The 26,824-nt window shown below is 44.9% G+C and overlaps 1 protein-coding gene across 5 annotated transcripts in view; it reads right to left on the bottom strand.

The window, feature by feature from the left end:
* MLIP (muscular LMNA interacting protein) overlaps window positions 1–26,824 on the bottom strand; it is a 1,527,370-nt gene that overhangs the window by 435,751 nt on the left and 1,064,795 nt on the right. For 4 of the 5 annotated variants that reach the window (XM_086926435.1, XM_086926437.1, XM_086926436.1 and 1 more), the window contains one exon: window positions 4,038–5,582. The exons of the other annotated variant lie outside the window; for it this stretch is intronic. In XM_086926435.1, coding sequence (XP_086782561.1) covers window positions 4,038–5,582 — 1,545 coding nt within the window. The remainder of the gene's footprint in view (window positions 1–4,037; window positions 5,583–26,824) is intronic. 5 annotated transcript variants of the gene reach the window in all.

Raw genomic sequence — 26,824 nt, 5'->3', positions numbered from 1 at the left:
GTGTGTTCCCTGGTTAGTTAGAGTAGGCATCAAGGCAAGAATTATCAAGTCCGCTGACCCTGGGCCACGACCCTGCCGCGTCAGGAATTGAACCCTGGTCCCGGGCCATCCTCTGCTACGGGGTCTGCTGCCTCTAACCAGTGAGCCACACCACTCCACAAGTATACGGAAATGAACAGTCCCCTCATCCTCAACTACACAAAACTTGTTCTGGGACCAGATGTCCACCCAGTGGAATGGAGCCAGGCTGGCTACAATTGTCCTTGGGCTTAAAGTACCCCTTTTGTCCAGGTCACAATTTACAGTTAGGTATAAATTGGCTGGTCTCACTGTGGTCTCATTCAAGTTAATTAAGTACCTGACCCTTCCTAACCACCTTTCCTGAGAGTGGATGAGCCACATTTCTCACACCCAGATGTTCCTGCATAAAGGCCAATGCAATTATTTCTGCTTTGGGAGCTGTTTTCGCACCTCTTCCAGTGGGAAAGCACTAACAAAGAGGAAGCTGTTGGCAGGCTATTGCTAATTAGTCTGCTGGAGCTTCAGTCTGGTAAAGTTTAACTTTTTACAAGTTTTCATGTGCATTTATTCAAATTTCAACTTCACCATTGACTTGGATTTTAATAATGATTAAAAATAGTGGTTGAATCGACTCTTATTGGCTTATTATAAACCAAATTTATTCAAATACTCTTTCAATTATACTGTATTTGTTCTCATTGAAACACCTCTATGCCTTTGAAGTGACAATAGCTTTTAGGGGCTAGTCATTGTTGGAACATGAGGATTCTAATTTCTTATAATTTCCACTTATACATTCTAGGCATACTCTCACTGGGCTTCAAAGGCTACATGGGTGGCTAAACTAATAATTACAAGTAGGGCTCCTTTCTGTCTAAAGAGATATTTTGATAGGTTTAACTCCAAATTTAAAAGCTTCAGCAGTGAGACTTCATGAGTAGGCCTCAAGCCATGTTGCTGTTGCAGTTTAGTGAATAGCACAATATGTGCTGCAGTCGCAGATGGCATTTAACCTACTATGCCATTGTGCATGTCTTGCATCACATACTATAGCATTACTGGAATGCTAAATATGCCAATTGAAGATTCACATTTTTAATAATGTTTACACTAATTAAATTGTTTTATGGGAAAGAGCACATGACAATGGGGACTAGACAGCAGTATCCAAGAGTGCAAATTTCAAAAACAGCAATATCAGTCTGCATACAAATGGGAGTTGCCATGCAAAATACAGGTTCGTTTCTGAGAATATTCATACAATTAGATGTGGTATTTTAGTTGTGCTGCTATACTATATCCCCCTATTTTGAGTTCTGCTACTCAGAATGAGTGAACATTAGGTAATACTTGTCAAATTTCGACATATAACAGCACATAAAAGGGTCAGGAAGTATAACATATGGAGGAGATGCAGAACGGGGCAGTGGAGACTACAATCATGGAGGACAGCAACTTCCGGGGTCCGGTTCAATACATGCTGCCCAGTCATAAGATGACCAGAACTTGATTTCCAGGTGACAGAGGACAGAGCACTATAACTAGTTAGTGGGTGCCAAAGACTGTGTCGGTTGTTTCACCTCTTTCGCTTGACGATTTACTTCGCACCTGTATGTATCTCCGTTTGCTCACCTTTGTTGTTTTTCCCTTTTATTGCCCCCTCAGTTTCCAACCTATCTTCTTACCTTCTCCCTGTTCTTCCTCTTTTTTTGCCTTGGAACGATCACAGATTTTTGACTTAGCCCAGCAATTCGGCTTTTATATGTAACCTGTTTTTCTACTGTGCTATGGAACACCCCTTTTTAGCTTTCGTGAGTATGACTTTATCTTGCATTTCATCTCTGGGTCTCAGGAATGTTTCCAGGTTTGCTTGAGGAGCTAGTAAAAGCAATGCAGGCTCATTCACCAGGTACGATGCTTATGCTTCTGTCAATATACTTACCTATCATAGAGTTTGATCAATTCCTCAAGTGCTCATTTTCACTTGTTTTTTCGTCTTGGCATTGAATTATAGTATGCCTCTCCAACGCTGTGCCATCCTGTACCTCAGAGAGTCCAGTCCAGGCTGGAAACTAGGGTCTCATCGTCTTTTGCTCTCCCTGTCTCATCTCTTAACCTCTATACCCCTAAGTTACAATAGGTGTTCCATACTCACCTGGATACTGATATAGGAAGTGGTTGACCTTTAAGGGGAGAATATGGGATTAGCCTCACTATCCCGTGAGTCACAAATAAAGGCTAAATGCAATGCTCTTTAGTTTGCCTTACTCAGTATTACTGTGGAACTCATAATGTAGACCTAAATGTCCTTACACACATAAATCAAATCTGTTACTTGCCTTTCACGTCTCTATTATTTATTTATACATTTTGCACATCAAATGTTTATAAACTTATAATGGCACATGCACCCCATCTGCAGTTTACATTAAAAGAATTGCAATGCTTCTAGACATACACACACACACACACAAACATGCATGAATTATATGACAATTAATATATGCAGTCTTTTCAATTTTTTTAAATAAATGGTAAAAACAATTCACTCTATTTCGTATGCAAACACTTCATCATCTCCCTTTGCCACAAATATTTCTATTGTTAGGGTCAGTATTGACAGCATATACCTAGCAAGAGTGAATGCAGTGTGGCAACCCTGCTCTGTGGCCCACGTTTTACTAATGTTTGCACCAGGTTTTTGTTACATTTGTTATGCAAACCTGACACAAAATCGTATCCAAAGCAAATTTAGATTTCCATAGGCTAGTTTCCCAAAGTAACCCAAAATTCTGCTATGCACTGCTTCGGGTTACTTTGCATCAAGGAATCATTCCTTGGCAGTTCTGGTTGGACTGTTCCCATGAGGCACAGGCTCAAGACTGATTTGCATGTATCAGGTTCTGAAACTGAGGTGGCGAAGTGAGCTAAAGAATGATGATGGATTAACCCCCAGATCTGTGACTGGGGGTGAGTGGCTGAAAAGTTTCAGTGCTCCGTCCTTCATCTCCTTGTTTTTGCTTTGTTCAACCTAAGTTGGCAGGGTAAGCCCAGACGTGGGTTCCTTGCTCACTTTGCCACTAGATTCAAGCTAGCCTGGCTCATGAGGGATGTTACCCCTAAACCGGTCCCAGGATGCTTGGTTCTGGTTCAGGGAAGACCTGGCTTGTCAGTTTGGGCAGGACTGTTCCCATGAGACACAGGGTCAAGAAGGATTTGCAGATAACTGGGTCTGAACTGAGGTGGCAAATGGAGCTAAAGAACAATGATGGATTCAACCCAGATTTGTGACTGGGGTGAGTGTCTGAAAGGTTTCAGTGCACCGTCCATCATCTCCTTATGTGTGCTTTGTTCAACCTAAGTTGGCAGGGTAAGCCCAGACGTGGGTCCCTTGCTCACTTTGCCACTGGATTCAAGCTAGCCTGGCTGAAGAGGGGTGCTACCCCAAAACTGGTCCCAGGTTGCTTGTGTCCGGTTCAGGGAACACCTGGCTTGGCAGTTAGGGCTGGACTGTTCCCATGAGGCACAGATTCAAGGCTTGTTTGCATATAACTGGACCTGAACTGAGGTGGCCCAAGGGTTTTGACGATAATCCCTATTTACATACACTTGTATACAGGGATTTGTGGACAACCTTATGTCACCTCATGCAGGCACAACGAGGATAAATGTTTTTATGTCTCCTCCTTTTACTTCTTTCATGTGTGCTGTATTGTACAGGACACAAACATATTAGGAGAAGTGCTAAAGGATAACTTTTGTACTTGAACAATTCCTTTCCAGTACAAAAAGTACAGTTTAGCCATGCAAACAGGTATAGGGTTGCCAGCTGCCAAAAAAATCTTCATCCTTCACATTCATTTGCTGTCTTCTCTCTTCTTCTCTATATTACTTCAGAGCAGCATGTTAGTTCAATGTTAATTTCTGTAAGCAGTTCTACAATAACTAATTTAGCACGATTAGATGAAAGTAGTGGATTCATGCACATTTTTTGAAAAAATAAACAAAAAAGGTACCTTAGGTGTCTTATTTTCATTATCAGGTGACTGGGATAAGGATAAGGATTGTGCAGACGACAATTCGCAGGATCTTGACAATGTTGAGTATGGTGATGCGAGCAATGGGACAGGTGACATGCGTAAAGTGCTTACACCAGAGGCCATTTGCTCACAATTTGGGCTTCTAGAATAATTTCTGAGATTAGGGGAAGGAGATAAGGATTTAGGATGTGGTGGGTAAAAGTGAGCATTCTGGGTCATTAGAAGGGAAGGTGTAGATTGAGAGTGTGGAGATAAAAATTGTGATGAAGTATGTGCATGTGTAGAAGAAGCAACACTCAACTTCAGAGTAGGCAAGGGAGTTGTAACCACTTTTGATGAGGCATACCTAGGTCTGAAATAATTTTCATTTAAATGTTTTTCTGAATCAGGGGAAATAGTGACTCTTTGGTTGCTTGGTACAGTTATGGAGTGTGATGTGTAAGTTGATACTGTGGGTGACGGAGTTCGGTCTCTTCTCAACTTTCCAGGTTCTGTACATTTTTTTAATGGTTGCTTTAGCTCTTTTTTTATAGGAGGTTTCAAATTTACAGGGGAGGGTGATTGGACGTTTGAGGTGGAAGAAGACCTTGTTGGGCTGAATAATCTTTGTGGCAAAACTGGGGACACAACTTTTTCTCTGGAAAATGGTTTAGGACTTATTAAATAAGGATTGAGTGTCTTATGCTGTTGTGGTGGCGAATGAGATGAAGCCTGAAGAGGCTGATTCCAGACACTGAATTCTAAAGATGAGGGTAGTGTCTTGGTTTGCTTATAAGAGGGATCTGAATTTGTAGGTGTAAGGTCTCCTTGTTTTAAGGTTGCCCAGTTTGTGGAAAGTGTTTTGGTTCTGGTAGACTTCTGGCAATTAGTGTATGCTGGAGAACCAAGGGGCTTGGAAGACATACTAGAAATATAAGGTGTAGGTGTCCCTGATCTTTGTTTGGTGGTTTGTCCTGACTTCAAAATGGCAGTTAAAAAAGAAAGTCGTGATGGGAGGGAGGTGCTTTTTCCTGATTTTGATAGTGTTCGATGAGTAGACATTGGACTGCAAAGCTCCTCTGTACTGCATATTGTGGAGGAGGATCCAAACATAGGCGAGTGTAGTGGTTTAGGATGAGGACATAAATGATGAGTTTCAATGTGGGTAGGCAATGGAGATAATGCACCGGTTCTAAATGGACGTTCAGGAGATAAGGACTGGGATAATGTGTTACTAATTTGTTTATGACTTGGTTTTGCTATTTGAGATTCAGATGAACTGCTCAGCACGGGGGAGTGATGTGCAGACACGTGTTGCATTACAGAAGAGGATGATGAATAATCAGGAGCCATTGACCATGTTTTGGAATTTATTATAGGTGATGCTGTTGCAGAACTAAACGGTCTATAGTCATCATCAGCAGAGAAGGCTTGATTTGGGGGCTGTATGACATTGTCCACCCTCTGATTAGACTGAGATACAACATTAATAGCAGGTAGTGTAGAGGAAATCAGGTGAGTTGTAGAAGACAAAGTGGTTAGCTGCAGGAAAAAGAAAAAATGATTTTTAAATTAGTTGACATTACAGCACTCATAATAAATATTTTGTTTATGTAAAGTCATGTAGAACATTTTGATTCTAAACAGTACATCGGTTGCATAAACATCACAAGTAAAGTAGCATCACTTTACCAAACTTATATTGTGTGATATAATGTGTTAATGCATACAGCACAACAAAAGAATATGGGCTAATAAAACTACATTTAACCACGTATGTGGAAATCACTCATTAAATATTGGATCATATCATGTTACGTTATTTCACTCCTAAAAATAGCATACTATTTATTTCCTTGAGTGCACTTATAAGATGTTAGACATGAAATACACTTTGTGAATAATTTCAGTTTATTCAGGATGGAATATTTAAAACTTGTATTTTATACAGTGAATTATATCATTCGATAGATTTTTATTAAAAAAATTAGGATATGCTTTGGTTTTTTTAAATGTGAATCATATAGGTAGATTAAGAAATCCCCAAAATTCATAAGATGCATTCTCTATTAGAAATCCTTTATAACTATCTGGTCTTTTTTGCAACAAAGAACTAATTTGTAGCCTCACAACAAACCATACAAAAATGAAAGTTCAGAAAGAGTCAAATGGTGGCAGAGGAGGGTAGGTCTGATGTAGTGAGTTTTGAGTTAAGAGAAAATAACATCATCAATGAGCCAGTGGTGTAATGCAAAATGATGTGGCCCTCTGCACAGTGTGATGAGGTTCCCCTAAGTGACCCATACCTCACAGAAATTCATAGGTCTTGGTCTGAATGGGGGAATATGCAAGGTCTGGGGTGGCGAAGTGAGCTATAGATCAATGATGAATTCAACCCAGATCTGTGACTGGGGGTAGGTGTCTGAAATGTTTAAGCATTCCATTCATCATGTGTTTGCCCTGTGAATATGTGGCCTGGAAGCCATCCCTTCTACCTACTATACCAGGTCAGGAAACAAATGTTCCCAGAACAGGGAGTTTAGACAAATGTCCAAGAGCGCACCTGTGATGAAAGGCTTCTTCCTCATGCCAATCAGTCTGGCATTGTTGGGTTTCACCTCTTTTTCTGATTAACCCAATTGGAATCTCCCAGATACATGTTCATTCTTCCAGTAACCAAAAATGTTTTTCGAATCTCATCAGAGTGTCAATTACTGAAAATGGAGGGAAGGGAAATTTGCAGAACTGGTGTGTTACTGCCAGGCACCCAGACACCACAAATTATGACTTTTAAATGTTACCAATCTGGTGTAGCTATCCGCATTATTTTATATTTTAGGATCGTCACTATTTGGATATATTGATGAAATCTCTTTATTCAAATTCAATAAAACATAAAAGAATATAAAAAATAAAACACCACATTGGCGATACTGTAATACAGCCAAATAGTAGTTTGCATTATTCATTCCAGACCCACCCACCAAAGATGCCTGGGTCAGAGAGGAAACAGAGTCAGGAAGTGGGGTTAGGGCCCACTAGAAAACATAGGGTGGGGTATACAGGCACCCGCAATAATCGATCAATTTTTCCCAGACTTTAACCCATTGTTTGAACACCCATAGTAGTGTAGACAGTTTTTTTAGCTACTTTATTCATGTCCATATCTTTTTACAATCATTCATGCCTTGTGCTATGTCTGCTCCCCAACAGCAGGCTAAATTGCGTTTTGCTACAGCCTGGCTCAGGGTCATTCAGGGCCGCCACATTAGATTGATGTTCGATTCCTCCCATTTGTTAAGGGGGCACCACTTAGGCGTGGGAGGGATTGTCATCCCATACGGCATTCACACAAGTGACTATTGACTCCCAACAAGACTGTATGGCAAGAAATTCCCATATAATGTGGAAGAAAGTGCCCTTCTGGATACAGTTTCTACAACATGTATCACTCAGTGCCCTACCCTTTTTCACTATTGTGGTACAGGCAAAGTAGGCTCTGTGCAGTACCTTAAGCTGCACCAATCGGAATACCACCTTAATTTCTATTTTACTTGGCGAGGCCAGCGCCTCTGACCATTCATCATCTTCTAGATCCCCCAAGTCCAGGGCCTACCTCTCACAGAGGCAGAGAAGTGTGTTTGGTGTGTTGTTAATGATTTCCCGGTATGTGAGTGAGGTCGCTTTACATGGCATGTGCTCATCTAGAAATCAGCTTTCCAGGAGAGAGGAGCCAGGAAGCTCTTCGCCACCTGAATCACATGTCTAACTTGCAGGTAACACAAAATCTCAGTATCTGCCAGCTTATATTCCCTTCAGAGGACAGCAACAGGGATTACTGAACCCCTCATCCATAGATCTCCTATTTCAGACAGGCCTATTTGATCCCATTTGTTAAAGCCTGGGTACACACGCAGTGTGCCCAAAGCGGGTGAGTCCCAGAAAGGCATGAACCGAGTCAGTTTACCTTTCCACCCTAGTGCTTCATAGGCTGCATTCCAGAGACCGATGGTCACAGCCGTGGGCATGACAGGGTAGAATACAAGGCCCGTAGGTATGCATCCCCAGGGAATCCAACTGGAAAAGCAAATGGATAATACCCTAACAAGGAAACAACCTATTTGGAAAGCAATTGTGCACTGGGCATAGTACTGAAAATAAACTGTGTAGCAGTTAAACCATAGATCAATAGACAATCCAGGCAAACCAGGCTGATCTATTACAAAAATATATATTTTGTATTTCATTTCTGTTTTTCTTTTCATCTAAAACATTATTTCATGTATTATTAAGAACATACATATATATAACCAATGATTCTGTCAAGAGACTTGTATGTTCTCAATCTTTCCCTATGTACACGGAAACTACAGGTTGTTGCAAGGTATGATATGCCTAAGAAATATAAATGCCTTCAGTTATTACACAAAAGCAGTCACAATAGATCTAATGCAGTATATCCTAGTGATATCCTGTTGGACACCAAACCTATATCAATTTTCACTAAACGAAAAAAGGATTGATCGCAGATGTTAATTTTTAGATGTCATATTTGCACTGATTTTGAGAAAACACTGGTTACAGTTGTTTATTATCACCTATCCCAAGGGAATCCATCCAGATTGACAGTTCATCTGGTAGGTGCATCCATTGGTTGACCATTGTCAACTGTGCTGCCCAATAGTACTTTTGCACATCCGGCAGGGCAATACCTCCATTGCACCACCTCTGTGTTAGCTTATGAAGTGCGACTCTTGCCAATCCGCCATTCGATAGGAGCGTTCACATTGTGGAATGTATTGTTTTAAAATATTGTGAGGGGACGGGGAATGGTGCATTGTGTAAAGCATTTAGAAAGTGGAGTAATGCCATCATCTTGAAAAGTTTAGCTCTCCCAAGGAGTGACACTGGCAGTGACCTTCAGCGCTGAAGTCAATCTTCACCTTTTCCAATGAGGAGAAAAGGTTCTTCTCATAGGAGAGAGTGCGATCCATGGTGGCAAACATTCCCAGATACGTGAAACCCTCTGTGGTCACCCAGATCTCACAGTTTTTGGGCATATCAGTGATTTTGCCCAGTTTATTGTGTATCTGGAGAAATGACCAAGTTGCCAATTATGTTGATCGCTAGTGAGCATTTGGGGTCGGCCATATATAGGAGGACGTCATCAGTATATAGCGATATTCTGACATCCCAATGATCCGTCCAACAGAGGCTCCGCAGCAAAGGGTCCATGCGGATCCATGCTGCCAGGGGCTCTAGCACCATAGCAAAAAGGAGAGGGCATCCCTGGCGGGTGCCATGCCATGAGGGGAAGATGTGCGACAGCTCCCCGTTAACCACTACTTGGGCCAGCAGGTCAGAGTAGAGAAGTCGGACCAAACTCAGGAATTTTGTCCCCAGCCTAATTTCACTAGAAACTCAAAAAGGAAGGGCCAGTCAATGGTATCGAAAGCCATGTGGGCGTCCAGTGACAGGATGACTGTGTCCTCTTGTATGTACATTGCTCTACTCAGTACTCCATGCAGCCTTCTCAGGTTGAGTGCAGTTCCTCTCCATGGGATGAATCCGGATTGGCCTGGATGCACAAGTTAGGTAATTAACAGCAGCAACCGAAGGCTAGTAACTTTGCTAATATTTTAATTTCAGCGTTCAGGAGGGAGATAGACCTATAAGAGGCACAGTTATCTAGTGGTTTCCCATCTTTGTGTATGGTGATGATTGCTGGGAAGTATCCCTCACTCCTGGCACTCCTCAAACCTCTTCAACAAATGTGGGGCACTTTTCGACACATTGAGTTTGCATAGATCTGTGGGTAGACCGTTGGGGTCCGGTGCTTTTCCCACTTCTTAATCCAGAATTGCCTGTCTTATCTCCTCTTGTGTTAAGTCCCCTTCGAGGAGGGTCCTATCGTCAACAGTAACAGTTGGGAGCAATATGTTTGTTAGGAATGCGCGACAGTCCTTTGCAGTTGCCAAGCCATAGGGTGAGTTGTGTTGTGAATAGTAGGAAGCAAATGTTTCTGTGATGTTGCGTTTTTCATGAATCGATACACCCATCAATTCGCCCTTTCCATTTTCACTAGTAAGGCCAGGAGTTTACCAGCCTTATCCCCAACATCATAGATAGGGTTCAAAATAGCCCTGTGTCTAGTTTTGGCTTCTTCAGTCACCAGCCCATGATGCTCTTGCTGTTTGATTGACAGCATATTGGGGATGTTGGTTCAATCCTGGTGGATCAGCTGCACCTCAAGTTGAACTATGTCCTCTTATATAGCTTCCACATTTGCCCTTTTATCCCTTCTATGGCTCACTACCAGGGAGAGACCCTGTCCCCTGACTGTCTTTTATGCCTCTCACAATATCGCGGCCAAGTCGACTGAGACCTCAATCTCTGTGAAATATTGGTCAGTTGCCAACGTAAGTCCTTCTTGTGCACTAGGGACCTTCAGGTACCAGAGGTTTAGCTTCATGAATCGCTGGGCTCCAGGGAACTGCCCAGCCATATACTTCACATCTAGGCGAGTGTTCTAATATACCTCAGGGCAGATGGAAAACTTTTCAGAACTGGGCCAAAGTCAGCAAATAATCGATTCTAGAGAGGAAGCCATGTGCCTCATAATGGAAAGTGAATTGGTGCATCTCTGGGTTGTGGGACCTTCACACATCTGTCAGGGCTATGGTATTAAAAACATCTACCCTTGGGCTGCACCCCATTGGGTACAGCCCACAAGTGTATGTCTAGGGGGCCAGCGGTCGGAGGAGTCATTAAGGCATTTAGCGCAAAGTTGAAATCCCCACGCATTAGCACTTTTCTGTCTGGGAGGCTGAGAAGTAGGGTACAGGTCAGCATTCCCAGGTGCCCGCAACTGCTAAATATCAAACCTCTTTGTCCACCTACAAGTTATGTGTCTGTAATGCTAATGTCTGTTTGATCAATATGCCCACTCCTCTAGGACCAGACGTATAGCTTATTGGTGCCAGCATTTTATAGCCCCCCCTATTCAGCACCTTACTCCTGGTGCCAGTCAAATGTGTCTTTCGGAAGAGAATGACACTTGGTGTGTGTCTTTTAATATTTTGCAGCACAACTCCTCTTTTGATCTTATTGCCCAGGTAATTGATGTTCCATGACATTAGATGCAGCTGGGCCTTATCTGCAGGCTGCATAATGGTATATTCCTAACCATAGGTCTACTGGTACATCTTTTCTCCCACTCGGGCAGTCTGAATGGCTACTCCTCTCTATCTGTGTCACCAGTGAAATGTAGTAAGCAACAAAGTCCAAAGCAAATTCTGTGATGCATCTAGTGATGAAAATCGAACCAAAATTAGTTCCCAACATTGTGCCCCCTCCCTGCCTCCATGCAAAGTGGTCTCTTTTAACCTGCTCACTTCCCCAACTATGCAGAGCACTTCTCTTCCCAATTAACATTTCAGATAAACTATATTGAGGGAATTGGCCACTGACACCCTCCCGCCCATCCCCTTAATACATGTTTTGCAGTCTCTAGCTTCACAGGATTGTCAAACATTTCCCCCAACTAGTAAGCAGGTCTCATTGTGGTGGGGGGAGGTTACTCCAGCAGCCCTGACCATCTGTGTGGCTCCATTGAGCTCCATTGATCTCGGGAAACACCTTCATGTCTCTGCCATTCCTGGTGATTCTGAGATTTGGAATCCGGGGGACATCCTCCACCCATCCAGCCAGTCCCAGGCCTCCTCTGCCGAGGAGACGAACCACGTTCTGTCCTCTGTCAGGACTCTCAGGTGGGCAGGAAATATCATGGAGTCTTCAATGTTCTTCTCTGGCAGGGCATTTTTAATGTCCAGGAAGTTACTGTGCATCCTTTGCACCTCAAGAGTGAAGTCGGGAAAGAATGTGATGGTAGCATTGTCGTACTTCAGAGGTACAGCTCTCTGAGACTTCTGCAGGACCACATCACGATCCTGGAAATTGAGCAACCATGCTATGATGGGAAGTAGGAGGGCTCCAGCATGTGGGCAGGTTCCCGGCACCTTGTGTGCCCTCTCGACCGAAAAGTACTCTGACAGACCACAGGGTTGCAGATGTTTCAGTGTTAGGTCCTCCACAAAATAATGAGTGATTGAGCCTTCTGCCCTCTCAGGAATCCACAATATTCAAATGTTGTTTCACCTCGAGCAGCCCTCTAAGTCTTCAGGTCTTAGAGGCCAGCCGTGATTTTTCTCAAGTTAGTTACTTGGGTCTCAAGGAATCTTGTTTTAGCTTCCACTTCTTTAACCCTGTCCCCCACATTCAGTAAGCAAACTCTGACCAGTGTGAGGTCTGAGTTTGTTGTATCTATTTTGCCTTCGAGTGATGTGTGCTCCCCTGGATGGCACCCATTACGTCTCGAAGTGTGAGCGTCTTGCCATCAGTGAGGCCAGTTGCATCGAGTTGACGGCTCTGTAGTGCCACCTGGAGCTGGTTCTTCCATCGGAACTGTATACTTGGCCAGCTTAGTGTGGAGGCCACACCTGGGCGCCTTCCTTCCCGTCATTGTGATGCCAGAGTGCGGCTACTAGACCTCAGCACACACGTCTGGCTGGGTGCAGTGTCCTACAGGGAGTTCTGATCCAAAAGTGCAAGACAGGGGGCTGCACCATACTCACCACTGCCAGCAAGGATGTTGCCAAAGCACCCTCCAGCCTGTTGGTATTCCGGTAGTCCCTTCCTTCTCCCGCTGATGAAAACAGCATCTCAGTCCAACAATTCGCCAAAAGGCCCAGATATCAGCCCCACCTCCTTACACCTCGGCCCAAGTCAGCTGCCAAGTTTGCTTTAGTTTGTAGCCCGAGGGATGTTCCTCCCTCAATGCAGGCCTATAAGGGAAGAAGAGTGGAATCACCACTCTTTCAAGTTCAAAGTGTTGTCAGGAGTGGTTTGTCAGTGAACTCCCTGAGTTGATCCCTTTACCAGTATTGCTGTCCTCAGGGCAAGATTTTCCATTAGGGCTGTGGTGCAGGGCCCCCCTGATATTCCTCCCTGTTCCTGTGCAAATAATGAATAAATCGATTTATTTAGAGATAAGATTATATCTCTAAACAAATTGATGTATTTTAGTCTGGGCTGTCTGTCCCAGGCTGCCTGCCCCGCCTCGCTTTGAAGCAAGAGACTGAAGCCAGGCAGTAAATTAACTTTCTTAACTGTGACACACGACGCAGGGCTTGCTCTTCTGAAGCCCTTTATTATTAATCATTGCCATTGTAGTCAATGGCAATATACTCTATTGGCCAGTGATGCTGTTAGCGTCATGGTTTGGGGCCTTTAAGTCTCCCTCACTGCTTAAGAGCAGCCATCTGTCTCTGTCATTCAGAGGCATAGATCCCACCCTTTTGCACTCATCACAAGTAGGCCTGAATGCAAGCACATGTGTTTTGGTGCCTTGTCCTCAGAAATGGTCAGTGGACGGACACCCTTGCATCACTAGGAGACACGGACCCATTGGCAGCCAGTATCTAGTGAGATCTACTATGGCAGTGTTTGTATTTCATCAGCTGAATCGTAGTGCACTTCTACAGGTAAGAGCTCCCGCAGCTTTAATACTGTTTGTCAATTAAAGTGCTGACTAATCAGGATACTGCTTATTTAAATCTATTTACGCAATGCGGCGCCTAATCTCAGTTATTAACGCACAGCTGGAGACTTCATGTTTTTTTTCTAATTTTGCATGCTTTGCATGGTCCCTTCGAACCGGAGGCTGGCATAGGTCTTTTCTGGGACACATCCCGGACTTTTCGCTATTCCAACAATTCAAACCTTGTAGCTGGGAATCAAACATTCTAGCAATCAACCTGAGCGAAGCAAAGTTCTTACACAAAAAGAACAGCCTTGAAAACACACCCAGCCTTATTATTTGGGGTCTGAGTCCCACTCAGGAGAACATTGAATTATTGGAACTTTGTTCCTGAAAGAATGTGTGTTTCTGAACTCCGAGGGGCATATTCGCAGGGAGCTATCGCCGAGTTATCGACACTTAGAGCAGCCAAAGTCATGATAAATGTAAATCCCCATTCACAAGCAAGCAACTATCGCCAATGAGATGCAGAGTAAGCGTTCCCATGCAAAAACCTGCAACAAAAGCACATCACAACATTCTCAACGACCATCCAGATCTGTAATAAGATCACAAAACAGACGAGAAGGCACACTAGCAGCAGGAAATGAACACCTGCTCTTACCTGGTATACAGTCAGACTACAACCTGCACCAGAAAAGGGTGCCCAGCCCAGAGCCACACCTGAAGAACAACAGATGGCATGGAGCCAACGATCATGCAGCGCGGACACCCAAGAGGACCACAACACCCACCGTCACCACCCCCGGACCACCCCCCATCCACCCCTCTGGGCCGAACCCGGGCACCCCCCACCTTCCTCGGATCAAGATATTGCACATTAACATCACAAAATCATGCAAAGAAGCATTCGCCTGATGTCGCACCTTTACCACCATTAAGATACATGTGAGTACAGAAAATCGGATTCATTCATTCACCATTGAAAGCCCAAACAAAATATGTCAATCAAATTTGTCACTAAACAAATATTTAGAAGAGTCATGGCAGGGAATCCCTGGACAATCTGTAAGTCACAGTCTGCAAGACAATATGGAAGACAAGAAGGAGTGTCCTGCACTCATCAAAGGAGAGAGAGAGAGTGAAAAAGAGAGAAAGAGAGAGAGAGAGAGAGAGAGAGAGAGAGAGAGAGAGAGAGAGGGAAAGAGAGAGACTGAACAAGGAGCGCAAGGTCAATCGGGCCCTTGGCTCATTCATACATGCCAACTGGTGCGTGTGTTTCGCAATTGGTGCTCCCCAAATCTAAGGTATGGCATCAATGTCAGCAGGAAGGACACATCACATTCAAAAAATTCAAGCAGTAGTCAGTCTAAAATTAGGTATGAAAGCTCCTTTGTCTCAATACACAAGGTGGAAGGTCAACCGAACCCCCGACCTTGGTCTTGAATGCGGCTGGCACACCCTGCGTGAGATACCATGCCAGACTCCGACTCCCACATCACGAACTGCGCTAATGAAAGACCATCGTGTCCACACCCAACACATTCATCCCTGCCTGATCTACACCTGAAGGGCTTCCCTTGACACATTGGTAAAAACAACTCATACATCCAAACATTGCACACACATGCAACTCATTGGCCAAAGCTGTGGCATGTAGTCTACAGATCTGCCACTGGTCTGAGGATTGCCTGTGCTACGAGACCAACAAACTCAATAGCAGCCCATCCTCGGCATATGCACAAGCCATGTCACGTGGAACTGTACCGTGCACGAATGCTGCATCTGTTGGTATCACTGCCAATGGCAGTGTTGTGAATAAGTTTCCGTCTGAGTTTCCGTCTTGCCTATATCACATGCTTCCAGCCCTGGTTCCACTGTTGATCATGCACATTCGAGTGGCCCATGGAGGTCTGTCTATCCAACACAACAGTAGCTGAATTGGATTATGACTTAACTGTGCACCCCCTGTTGGCCCACGTACAGGAGTGTCACTGGGATACCCGTGCATGGGATGCCTTCATCTTTGGTGTATGTTCTGGCAGTTGTGCAAGGGAGATTGCACAACTTCTCGTGTGCAGTGACCACATCGAGGTGCTCCCATATTGGTCTGTGTTGCGGATTGGTGAAACTGCATGGACGGAGCACATCTGCCCAGACAACCATGTACTCCTGGCCAATGAAGCGGCACTCGCATTCATGGAGCCACATCTGATTGTCACCGACAGCACAGGTCCCCACACCTTGTTGCATCTTGATGAATGCTCACATAACCCAGAACAACAGTGGACATGTCTGCCTTCGCCTGGACTCAGAATGCATGTGCGTGGAGCTATGCGTGCATGCACACACCTGTGTAAGGTGATGCAGTCCCATGGGCGGAGCTGCACAGCGTTGCTTGGCAACATTCCCAATTTGGACATACTGCTGGGGGGAGAGTACACCCATGGCAATGTAGTACGACATATGACCTTGTAGGACACTTTCACCTGCTCACTGTCAGCAGAGCAGATAGTCGGCACAGTCCGGTTGCACAGCACCATACAGATCCCATGGGCTGTGAGTTGTGTCCCCTGACAAGGGGCTTTGAGCATACGCCAAACAGCACATGCCTCGTCCAGCAAGGCAAGGTAGGCTGAGACCATTGCCATCCGTAATGATTTGTGTTCATTTTTGCCTCCCCATTTCTTGCAACTCAACATGTTCCTATACTGCCTGTAAGTGTCTGAAGCATTTCTCTGCATGTTGTTTCCCTTCCCTTGCCCGTACTGACACGCACATGCTAATAAAGTCTACGCAGCTTCACTAGTTTTCAACTGTGATGAGTATTGATTAGAATGACAATTCGTGTGCCTCAATGAGCATTGTTCGTACATAGGGAGGAACTGACTGACGCATGTACAATGGGTTTGGGTCCCTTTTGATAGCTCCACCTCTGTGAGCCAGACATTGTGTTTGGGATAGTTGCTGGCAGACCTGTGCACTTACGTGTCTTCAGCAATGTGAGTATGGTGTCCAACTTCTGGCCATGTGGAGCAATGTTATAAATATAAAGATGTGTGTCAGTAGGCATGCAAAGAGACGTTCTGTTGTCACATGTGATGGGGACACCACTTCTGGCCTGCTACCGATTATGTCATTTCTACACACAGCCCTATTTAATACATGCATGTGGGGCTATGTTGGGGGTTGCGAGATTGTTGTTCATGTGCAATGAGGCCACAGCTAGTTCACACCTTCATAGTCATCTAATTGGCCATGTGGCTCAGGCTCAAACATGTGCATTGATATCATTTACCAGGGTTTACCTTTCAGTGCAATCAATGTCCCTACATTCATCCATACTTTTATATTTGAGTGAACATAGACATAACACATCTGTGTGATTTCGAATGTTTATTTCACATTCTGGGGAATTCCAGAGCTGGAGCAATACATGGCCATGCCAAGCCCACATTACATGGTTGCCCAGTGGTGGGCCAACCAGAGTCCTTTGGAGAATGAAAAGTGAATTGGAAGAGGAAGAGTGCAGTCCGCAGCCAGTTTGATGTGTCATTGGTAACCAAAGCAGATATGGCAGTCCATGTCAGGGTCTTGGTGTATGTTCCTGAGTGTTCCGGGACTGTAAGTGGTCCTTGATGGGGCTCAGACACCCACGTATGGTATTGAGTTTGCCTGCCACAAGGTCAAAAACCACCCACAGCTGATCAGCCATCTCTTCCTGTGCCGTGGGCAGGGTCACCTCGAGGCAGCTGGGCTCCCTGGGGTGGGGTGCGGAGGCTGTCCATTAGCCATTGGAGGGTGTCCGAGCATATGTGCAGGGTGTCCTCTTCATCATAACTGAAGAGATGTGTGGTCTGCTCTGCAGGAGGTATTGATTGTCCCTCTGCAATGTAAAGGGGACATGCAGGTTAACAGAGTGTCCCATGTATGTTGACGCTTTGTAGATATTTACATACAGACTGCATGACAATGTACATTGTGACTGTTTTGGTGGAGCAGGCTATTTGATGGGAGACAGTGGACATTTCGACTACATGACGGATGTGTGGTTGTACTCGTACACTATCATCTCACAGTGCCATGCAATGCCAGATGTGAGTGGCCAGTTACTACGCACAAGCAGCACCACTTGTGTCCTTCGTCATGTGGTGTAAGTGTTGCACGTTGTACCACATTGCCGTCAATGCTGATGTGCTGTGATTGCTATATCCTGCATTGTGGGAGAGTTGCCCCAGCAGCTCTGATTTTGCGGCCCCTTATCCTTTTGAGGTGGTATGCCTTTGACTTGTGTGCTTTTCAGGTGCTGGGATGTTTGCGACTTTGGTCATATGTGCTCTTGGACAGATTTCGTACTCTTGTACATTGTTTGTCTGCAGATGTGTTATTGACGTCATGGGTTGTAGGTGCAGATGGATGTGTCAGAGTGTGACCTGCTCCTTCACCAACGTGATCCACACTGGGCCACCTCAATGTCCGCTCGTGCCAATGTCAATTATTTTGACTGCATCCATGCCATCGGTCATGCAGTGTCACTTCCATTGTCAGTGTGGCTCATAGAGCCGCTGCTTTTCTGGATTCTGCACATATGCATGGGTAGGTTGTGGCATTATTGATATGGAGGGAGCCCATTTGTGCACATTGTAGACGTGGGCCTACTTGGTGGTTCTATGTGTGCTGCAGTGTGCCAAGGGTATCAGAGACATGTTCCACTATCATTGTGTGTGTGCAGTGTGTTACACATGATTCTGCATGTGTGCCATTGTGCCCATCTCCCTCCAACCACGTAGTCACTGGTGGTTACTCACTCTGTTGCTGTTGGGTCAGGACATTTGGAGCTGTGTCCCGGCCCCCAACTCCTTGCACTGTCTCCGCACTGATGACTGTGGCCACCATTTCCTCCAGCTCATGCAGCTCCTCCTGTGGCGCTGGACTCCCACCTCCAGTCGCCTTTGCTGGCTTTCTGTTGGCGGAGAGTGTCTGTTGGTCTGGCTCTGCACCTCATGCCAGCGCCTCTTGACCTCCTCCATTGACCTCCTCAATACTCCGACTACATTGACGTTGTTGACGATGGACTGCCATATTTCCGTTTGTGTTGCCAATGACACCCAGGAGGTGACGAACAGTTGTTGGTAGTGGTGTATCACCTCTGTGACGTTAATCCGGTCTTCCTGTGGACTGAACCCCGTCTTCCTCTTCTTCCCTGTGCACGGGGTTCCTGGCTGGTCCTCCGTGGGGCTTGTGGGGTTAGAGTTGTCCTCTGCACTCGGTCCGGGTGCATCCATGGTGCCACGCAGTTAGCTTTGATTTTGGTGAGGTTATTTTTGGTTGCTTTTATAGTGGATTTTCCAGCATGACGCGTGGGAATTGCAGGCCAGTCGCTGGTTGTTGCTAATTTTTGTATCTCAATTTGAGGCATTGCATCTTTTTTCGGACTCGTGTTTCACATTTTGTGGGGGTTGTGTTACTTTTTTGGGCAGTTATTTGGCGTGTTAATCTGCTACTATCGCATGGTGCCGCCGGGTTAGGAATACAATGTTAACACAGTGTTATTTTGTCGTGCTAGACTGTGATGTGAAGAGTTGCGTTAAGTTAATTTGGCGATGGTTATCACACGTTCTTGAGAACATACCCCAGAGAGTGCTATAGACCTGCACAGAGAGTAAAAAACAAGCTGACGACTCTGAGACCACTGACCAGACCCGATCTGTATGTTTCACACACTTATCACATGGAAAGTGAATATTTAAAGCGAAACTATTCCACACAATAATGCTACCATTTTAGTTTTCACTGATAAAATGATGTGCTCTGATGGGTGAGTGTGTTATCAACAGCCACTGGCTTGGTGACACAATCCCATGGATTTTTACTGTCAGTGGCTACATTAAGTGTCTGCAGCTGTCAAGCCTTAGATACGGGACCAGTGAGAATGCGTTCTTTGTCTAGAAAAGTAACCTGCCATAAGGCATGTGTGTCTTTTAATGTTGCTGGACCAAGAATGGCGTGTATCCTATCTGTGAAAGGCCATGGAGTGTTATGGGAAAGAGCATAGTTCTGTATTAATGATAGAATAATGCAGGCATTTTCTCCTGCATTGATAATGTTTCTGGGGCACTATTGACACACTCCTGCAAATAGTGTTACAACGGTCACAGGTGGCGTCGGTAATGAGGTACACAAGGAAAGCATAGAGCAGATAGTGATATAAAAGAGGGAAAAGTGCAGTAGACATTGGTGCGTGAAGAAAAGCTTAGAGTACACATTGATTCCAAGAGCAAAGTGCGCAGTGCGCATTGAAGTACATAAGGAAAGCACAGAATGGACATTGATGTACAAGAGGAAAGTGTGCAGTGAGCATTGAAGTAGGTAAGGAAAGCATAGTGTGGACATTGATTTACATGACAAAAGTGTGCATTGAGCATTGACGTACGTAAGGAAAGCACAAAGTGGACATTGATGTACAATAGAAAAATTTACAGTGACGGATATTGCAACTCATATGCCATTAAAATATCTCAGTGGATTGTGTCCATTTACCAGTTCCAATGCATACCATAGTCGCTGCATGTTCATATCTCCACAGGTTATCACAGCCTTTCATCCTTCTGAGATTGATAAAATGAGAAGCTCTTAGTTGTTTAATAATTTCAAAGACTGTGATGAAGTTCTCTAGTTATACTGAATAAGCAGCTAACTATGCCAAAATCATAAGAAATATCTTTAGTGATGTTATAAGTACACTTTCAAAATTAATTTAACTTTCTAACTTTCTTAAATTTGCTTTAATATGCACCATTTGCCTACTCTTATTTCAGTTTTACCTATGATGGTCAGGGTCGCTCGCCACAAGGCACTCATTCCGAACTTGCATGCCTCACCACTTTCAAATGTCACCAGCTACCACTGGCTGTCTATGTGGGAAGGCACCACGCAACAACTAACTACTGCCTCGAGAGGGACGCACTTCCCCGCCATATTGGGCCAGACAACTTGCTGTCTATTGCCCGGTATGATGTGCTGGAAGGGGTTGTTCCTTATCTACGCCGGTAGTTGTTCATTTCCCAGCACCCAGAGGGAAACAGTCTACAGTACACGGCCCATTGGGCGGGCCCAGTGAGTCCCAAATGGGCTCTTCCACCCATTCTCTTCTGGCCCACTCAGATCCTCCAGAGCCGGAGTGTGGGGGCCTACACTCCCTCACTGCGCCCTCTCACCTCAAGCGACTCCCTACCTCTGCACCATCGCAATTGCGGCTTTCTGGCTGGAGATGGGAACGCTGTGCAGACCAGTCCTCCAGTCGCTCAACTCGGTCACCAGCGCTGAATCACTGCACGCCTCCAGTCACCACACGGCTCCGGCCCACGATCCGGATGTGAGTGGGGGCCACCGCCCAGGTGCCACAGCTCCTCCAGTCCTCTCAACTTGTAAGTGTTCTGCCCACTTCCTTAACACGCAAGTCACACGGGCTAGTGCAAGCCACCCATTTGACCCCTGATGGATCACTGCAGCCACTGCTTGGTAAGGTGCTCAGGCCACTGTCATGACCTGGGCACAGGGCACTAGAACCCTGGACCCAACTGGTGGAAGGGGGCAAGGAACCGGACACCACTTCCAGTCAAGGATTGGGGGGACGGACACTTAGAGATAAACGGGGCAGCAAGCAGGACGTGTAATCATGTGCAGCGAGACCAACAATAAAGTTACCTTAAACAACAAAAGACTCCTGGCATGCTTCCTTGATCAAAACACGACAACTGGCGACGAAGGTGCTGGAAAAGAATCGTGCATGTGTTCGGCGCCTGAAAAGTGAAGAAACACAGAGCCAGGAGCCCACCCTGGTCCGAGTGACTGAGAAGAGACACAGCACTGGAGCCCACCCTGGCCGCAACAGGACCAGCGAGCAAAGTAAAGGAATAGTTGTCCGGCCGCATGACAAAGCCAGTAAGAAGCCCCTGAAGTCCCGATAATTAAAGACGCGAGCGTGAGAACTTTAAAAGAATCTCGCGAGATCTCGCGAGAGTGATAGCGGACATTTTGAAGTCAGGCAGAGCGACCGATGAGAGTCGTGGAAGACCCGGCGGAAATACCACCAAGAATAGATAGATGGGGCATCAGGCTGATAGACTACAACTTCAAGATCGTACACAAACCAGGGAAAGAGCACAACACAGCAGACTACATGTCGAGACACTCTTTAACCCCTTCCCTGCTGGGTACATTCCCCCACTGTGCTGGGGGGAGGGGGGCGCGCGCAGCGCTCCCATGCTCATGGCGAGCTCAGCTCGTCATGAGCTACAGTGCTCCTGTGCTCATGACGAGCTGAGCTCGTCATGACCACACCCGTTTCTTTAGAGCGCTCAGCACAGCAGGGGAATTAGCCCAGCGTGCGAGCGTTCTAAAGGCCATGACGAGCTCAGCTCGTCATGAGCATGCAAGGGGCTAACACAAACAGTGGAAGCTGCATCAATAGCGGAGGAATACCTGAATTTCGTACTGAAACAAAACACTCCGGCATCAATGACGGTAGCAGAGTTGGAGCGAGAAACAGAGAAGGACGCCACAATGCAGGCGGTCAAAAGGGTTACAAGACAGCAGAGATGGAGGCATGTCAACAACAACAGCATCATTGGAAATGGAGTGAGTATAGAGGAAATGCTAGCTTTCAAAAAAATTCTTGAAAAGCTGTCAAAGACCAAAAAAGGAATGATAATGAGAGGAACAAGAATAGTGATGCCAAATGTGCTGCGGAGACAGACTGTGAATTTGGTGCACGAATCACATAGAGGCATGGTAGCTACAAAGAAACTGCTACGGGAGAAAGTGTGGTTCCCGGGCTTGGACAACATGATGGAGTCCACCGTCACGAACTGCCACATCTGCCAAACGACGGGGCAGCCAGCAAAACCAGAACCGCTACAAATGTCTGAGCTCCCGCTGGCAGTGTGGACTGAACTAGCAGCAGATTTCTACGGACCTCTGGAGACGGGAAACTACCTGCTTGTTATAATAGATGAATTGTCCAGGTTTCCCATTGTACGACAAGTATTGTCAACATCAGCAAGTGCAAAATTGGCAACTATGGACAACATATTTGCGGCGTGGGGCTCTCCGCAAACACTGAAGACAGACAATGGCCCGCCATTCTCAGGGGAAACATTTTGAAAGTTTATGGACTATTTAGGGGTCCATCACAGGAAAATAATGCTCCTATGGCCACAAGCAAATGTCATGGTGGAGAGATTTATTGGGAACATAAAGAAGGCGGTCCAAAGAGCAAAACTGGCGCAGATTTCAATAGGACAGGCTCTGTGTCAGGTACTGAGGGGCAATCTGAACACTCCCCACAGCTCCACAGGACGGTGTCCTGCCAAGCTGGTAAAAGGCAGACCAAGCAGAACGAGGTTACCGCAGCTGGAAGCAACAGCAACGCCAGAGCAGAGCACCATCGCCATCAGAGACCAAGCAGACAAAAAAAAATGAAAGCATATGCTGATCCGAGGAGACTCGCAACTCCTGCGCACCTAAAGCAAGGGGATATCGCGGTGGTGCGGCAGCAGCAGCTGAGAAAATCGGACAACAAATTCGCCAAGGAGCCACTGACAGTGACCGAGGTAAAAGGGCCCATGATAACAGCATCAGCAGGACGCTATCCCTTCACACTAAACAGTTCACACTTCAAGGAATTCAAGAGCATGGACGAAGATAGAAAAGAAGGAACAACAGGAGACACAGGCATGAGACAGGATGAGGACGCACGGACGGACAAAGTAGATACCCATCAAAGAAGAGAGTGCAAAAGACCAAAGAGACTGATTGAAGAGATATTATGTGGACACATGATCTCTCTCTCTCTCTCGCTCTCTCTCTCTCGTTCTCTCTCTCCTACTACATGTCTGTCATTTCTGCAACAAAGGGGGAGATGTCATGACCTGGGCACAGGGCACTAGGACCCTGGACCCGACTGGTGGGAGGGGGGCAAGGAACCGGACACCACTTCCGGTCAAGGGCTGGGGGAACAGACACTTAGAGATAAACGAGGCAGCAAGCAGGACGTCTAATCGTGTGCAGCGAGACCAACAATAAAGGTACCTTAAACAACCGAAGACTCCTGGTGCTTCCTTAATCAAAACACGACAGCCACATTTGGTGTAATTAGTGGAGTTCCGCTTCTCAGGACGAACAGCACCGAAGCACTAAACCTCCTCACTGATTGCAGGTTGCGTATGCTGGCAGCTGGGGATGAATTGTGTGACGGATTCCACCCCCCCCCCCCCCCCCAAGCCCTCCCCCTCCCCGGTACGTATTTTTTGATACACATTTAAAACCGATTTGGGGGGATTTTCCTAGACGACATTGTAAAACCAGACATTTGTTCATAAGTAGGCCTCTCCATAGAAAAATAGCACTTTACGTACAAAGTGGACGCAGTATTTAATAGATGTTCACTGTAGGGACATATTTTCTTTATGTAGCATAGTTCATTCGATTTTTTTATACACTGAGCACCCAACAGAAAGCACTTAGGGTGACATATTTAATGCATAAAGGGAGGAACTTCTGCAAAACAGTGTACCCGGACCTATAGTCTTCTAGACCGATTGCGACATTTACCTTTCATACCAGGGTTGCACTTCCTGCAGCATATTAACATAGCTATGCTAAAAATGTAAATATGCCAGCTGGACGTAGCCATTTTTGCCTTCTATTGTAGGAATGGAGCACAAGTACCATAGCACTAAATACCAGTATCGCATTATTGAGACAAAAACGGTATAAAAAAACTATCAATAAAAAGGTAGAAAAGCAAATGTAATCATGCAGAAAAGCAATATTGCTACATACACCTTGATTTGTTTGAGGGTAGGTAAGGCGGTATTCAAATCTGCTTCTTCAAGAAATAATTGTTTTTTGAAACATCACCTCATCTTGCTTTCGTTGATGAGCTTTTCTCATCGGAGCTGCCTCGATTGGAAAGATTGAAACAAGCCATCTCAGACTGATAACATCAAAAAAGCTAAATGCACTTGCTTCCGTTCATTCAAGAAAGATACTAATTGCAAACGTGCCAACCGTGCTTCGTTCCATTCTGAAGTGTTCCCAGTTGAATACTATTAGTGCAGACCTCCAGCAACGTATTCAACCCTGCTAGAGAATGGTTGAATACATAAATATTTATATTCGGATTTGCATTTTGAGCAGAGATCTGCCTGTAAAACAGGAGCTTTTGACAGTAGCAGTGACTTTATTGCTATCAGTGCATCGGAAACGGTTAAAATACGAATGATTTCGACGCCTCATTACAGTATCTTAGATAATATAATCACACCACATGACAAAAAAGTAATGTTTAAAAATGCGAATTCAAATACACAGATTTGCTAAGGCTTTCTGTCAGCGCAAAGTGGCACAATGCATGGCGGCACAGTCTTGCAAGTATACCTACTGCCATGTACAAAAAGTGTTTGAGCTGGAATGATCCCCTTTATTCGAAGTAAAAACACCTTTTTGCTGCCTGGGATTACTTTGTGTCAAAGGGGAATTACTGGGAAGGTTCAGCACAAGCACCCATAGGCTTTGATGCAAAGCTCATTTTGCTCAAATAGCCAGACTGGGCTTTCCATAAAAAATGATCGCCTCCTTGGAGGGGCCTTAACAAAGGGAAAGGCGTTCTCAAAGAATCCACATATTGCATGTATACTGCAGTGCACATCACACATCCGATGTCCGGAATTCTTTTAAATGTGTCTAGGCATAGGAATTTGTAATGGAAAGATATGCTTATAGTCCAAATCCTATGCTAGATAGCACACACCCACTTCTACTTCATGGTGTAAGGTGTGCATCGTGCAATGCAGTCGGTTCGAGCACCAATACGGGGGTGACACCAGCAGCAGGTCACACTTAACACATATGACTCTGCACTGTGTTTTTCTCCATCATTTCCCCACATTTGGTTGGTTGCAATGAGGTGTTGCATATAAAAAAGTAAAACCCGCCTACTGTATTATTGCCTTTTTTACTTTCTAGGGATAATTCCAATAAAGTAACAACTCTTGCCACTGAATTGCAATTAAATGCAACTAAGCTTAATATATAGGCGTTTTTCTTGGAATGGCCTTTTAGACAAATAACTGTATCAGATATGTATTTTTCAGATCTTTTAGTGCTGACAAATAAGCAACAAGTAAAGCAAAATTGCTGCATCCAAAGCAAAAGTCATGGTTGTTGATGTCAATACCTACCACTTTCATTTCAGCGCCCCCATATCTTAATGAAGTCTGAAACGAAGACAGTCAGTCAAAATTAACTTTATTTGGTTTGTCACAACCATAAAGTATACATATACAGTTTACACACAAAATAAAAATCATTTTCTTAAAATATTTTTCTTATTTTTTTGGTTCTTTAAAAGTAAAACATTATTTTACAGTCCACACTCTTAGGTTTATTCGGCCTTTGAAAGCAAAGTCTCTACTTTTTTCATAAATTTCACACCGCGGCATGTTAAAATATTCGAACCTGCACCCATCCAGCTGGTGATTGCCTGCCTGCAGGTACGGATCTGAAGAGCATTTAGAACTGATTTCAGCAAAGTTCTTCTTTCCTCTTTTATTGACTCGCATGTACATAATAAGTGACTTAAGGTTTCCGTGTGATATCCGCATAATCTACATCTTGTTTTTTGTTGTGTGTTTTTCAGAGATGGGATCAGATCTTTAGAAGGGTGGTCGCCTAGTCTAAAAGCTAAAAATTTCATTTTTAAAGATAGATGGAAATGTGCCGCAAGGTAAGGTTGTGATTTTAATTGTTTATATGAATTTAATACAGTCCAGGCATGTCGACGTTTGGCCAAGGTCTTTTTATCTTCTACCAGGGAGAGAGCTTTTGCGTTTAATTTGCAGATCTTTTTGAAGAATGCTTCTTCCAATTGGCTGTTCCATATTTCCTCTATTTTAAGGGTTTCCAAGGTTGTTCGCAAATCCTCACCCCAAGAGTTTGGTTCACGTTCCTCATACTGTTTCTTGATTTCCAGTCAGCATGGATTATTTAATGAACCTGATTCTGCCGGTGTGAGCTTCCAGCACCATTTCCCTAAGACTGCTTTCCTTTGGTAGGTTTGATTTTGCAGGCCAAATTCCAATCTTATTTGTGCTGGAGCTGATCCTTTGTAAAGGTTGAACACCGATTTGTATATTTTTGTCTGGAGTGTGTTCAGGATGTCGATTTCTTTCCCGTGCCATAT

The sequence above is a fragment of the Lissotriton vulgaris genome, chromosome 6 (assembly GCF_964263255.1).
Source record: "Lissotriton vulgaris chromosome 6, aLisVul1.2, whole genome shotgun sequence".
NCBI classification, from domain to species: Eukaryota; Metazoa; Chordata; class Amphibia; order Caudata; family Salamandridae; genus Lissotriton; species Lissotriton vulgaris.
This window is presented reverse-complemented; position numbering and strand designations above follow the sequence as displayed.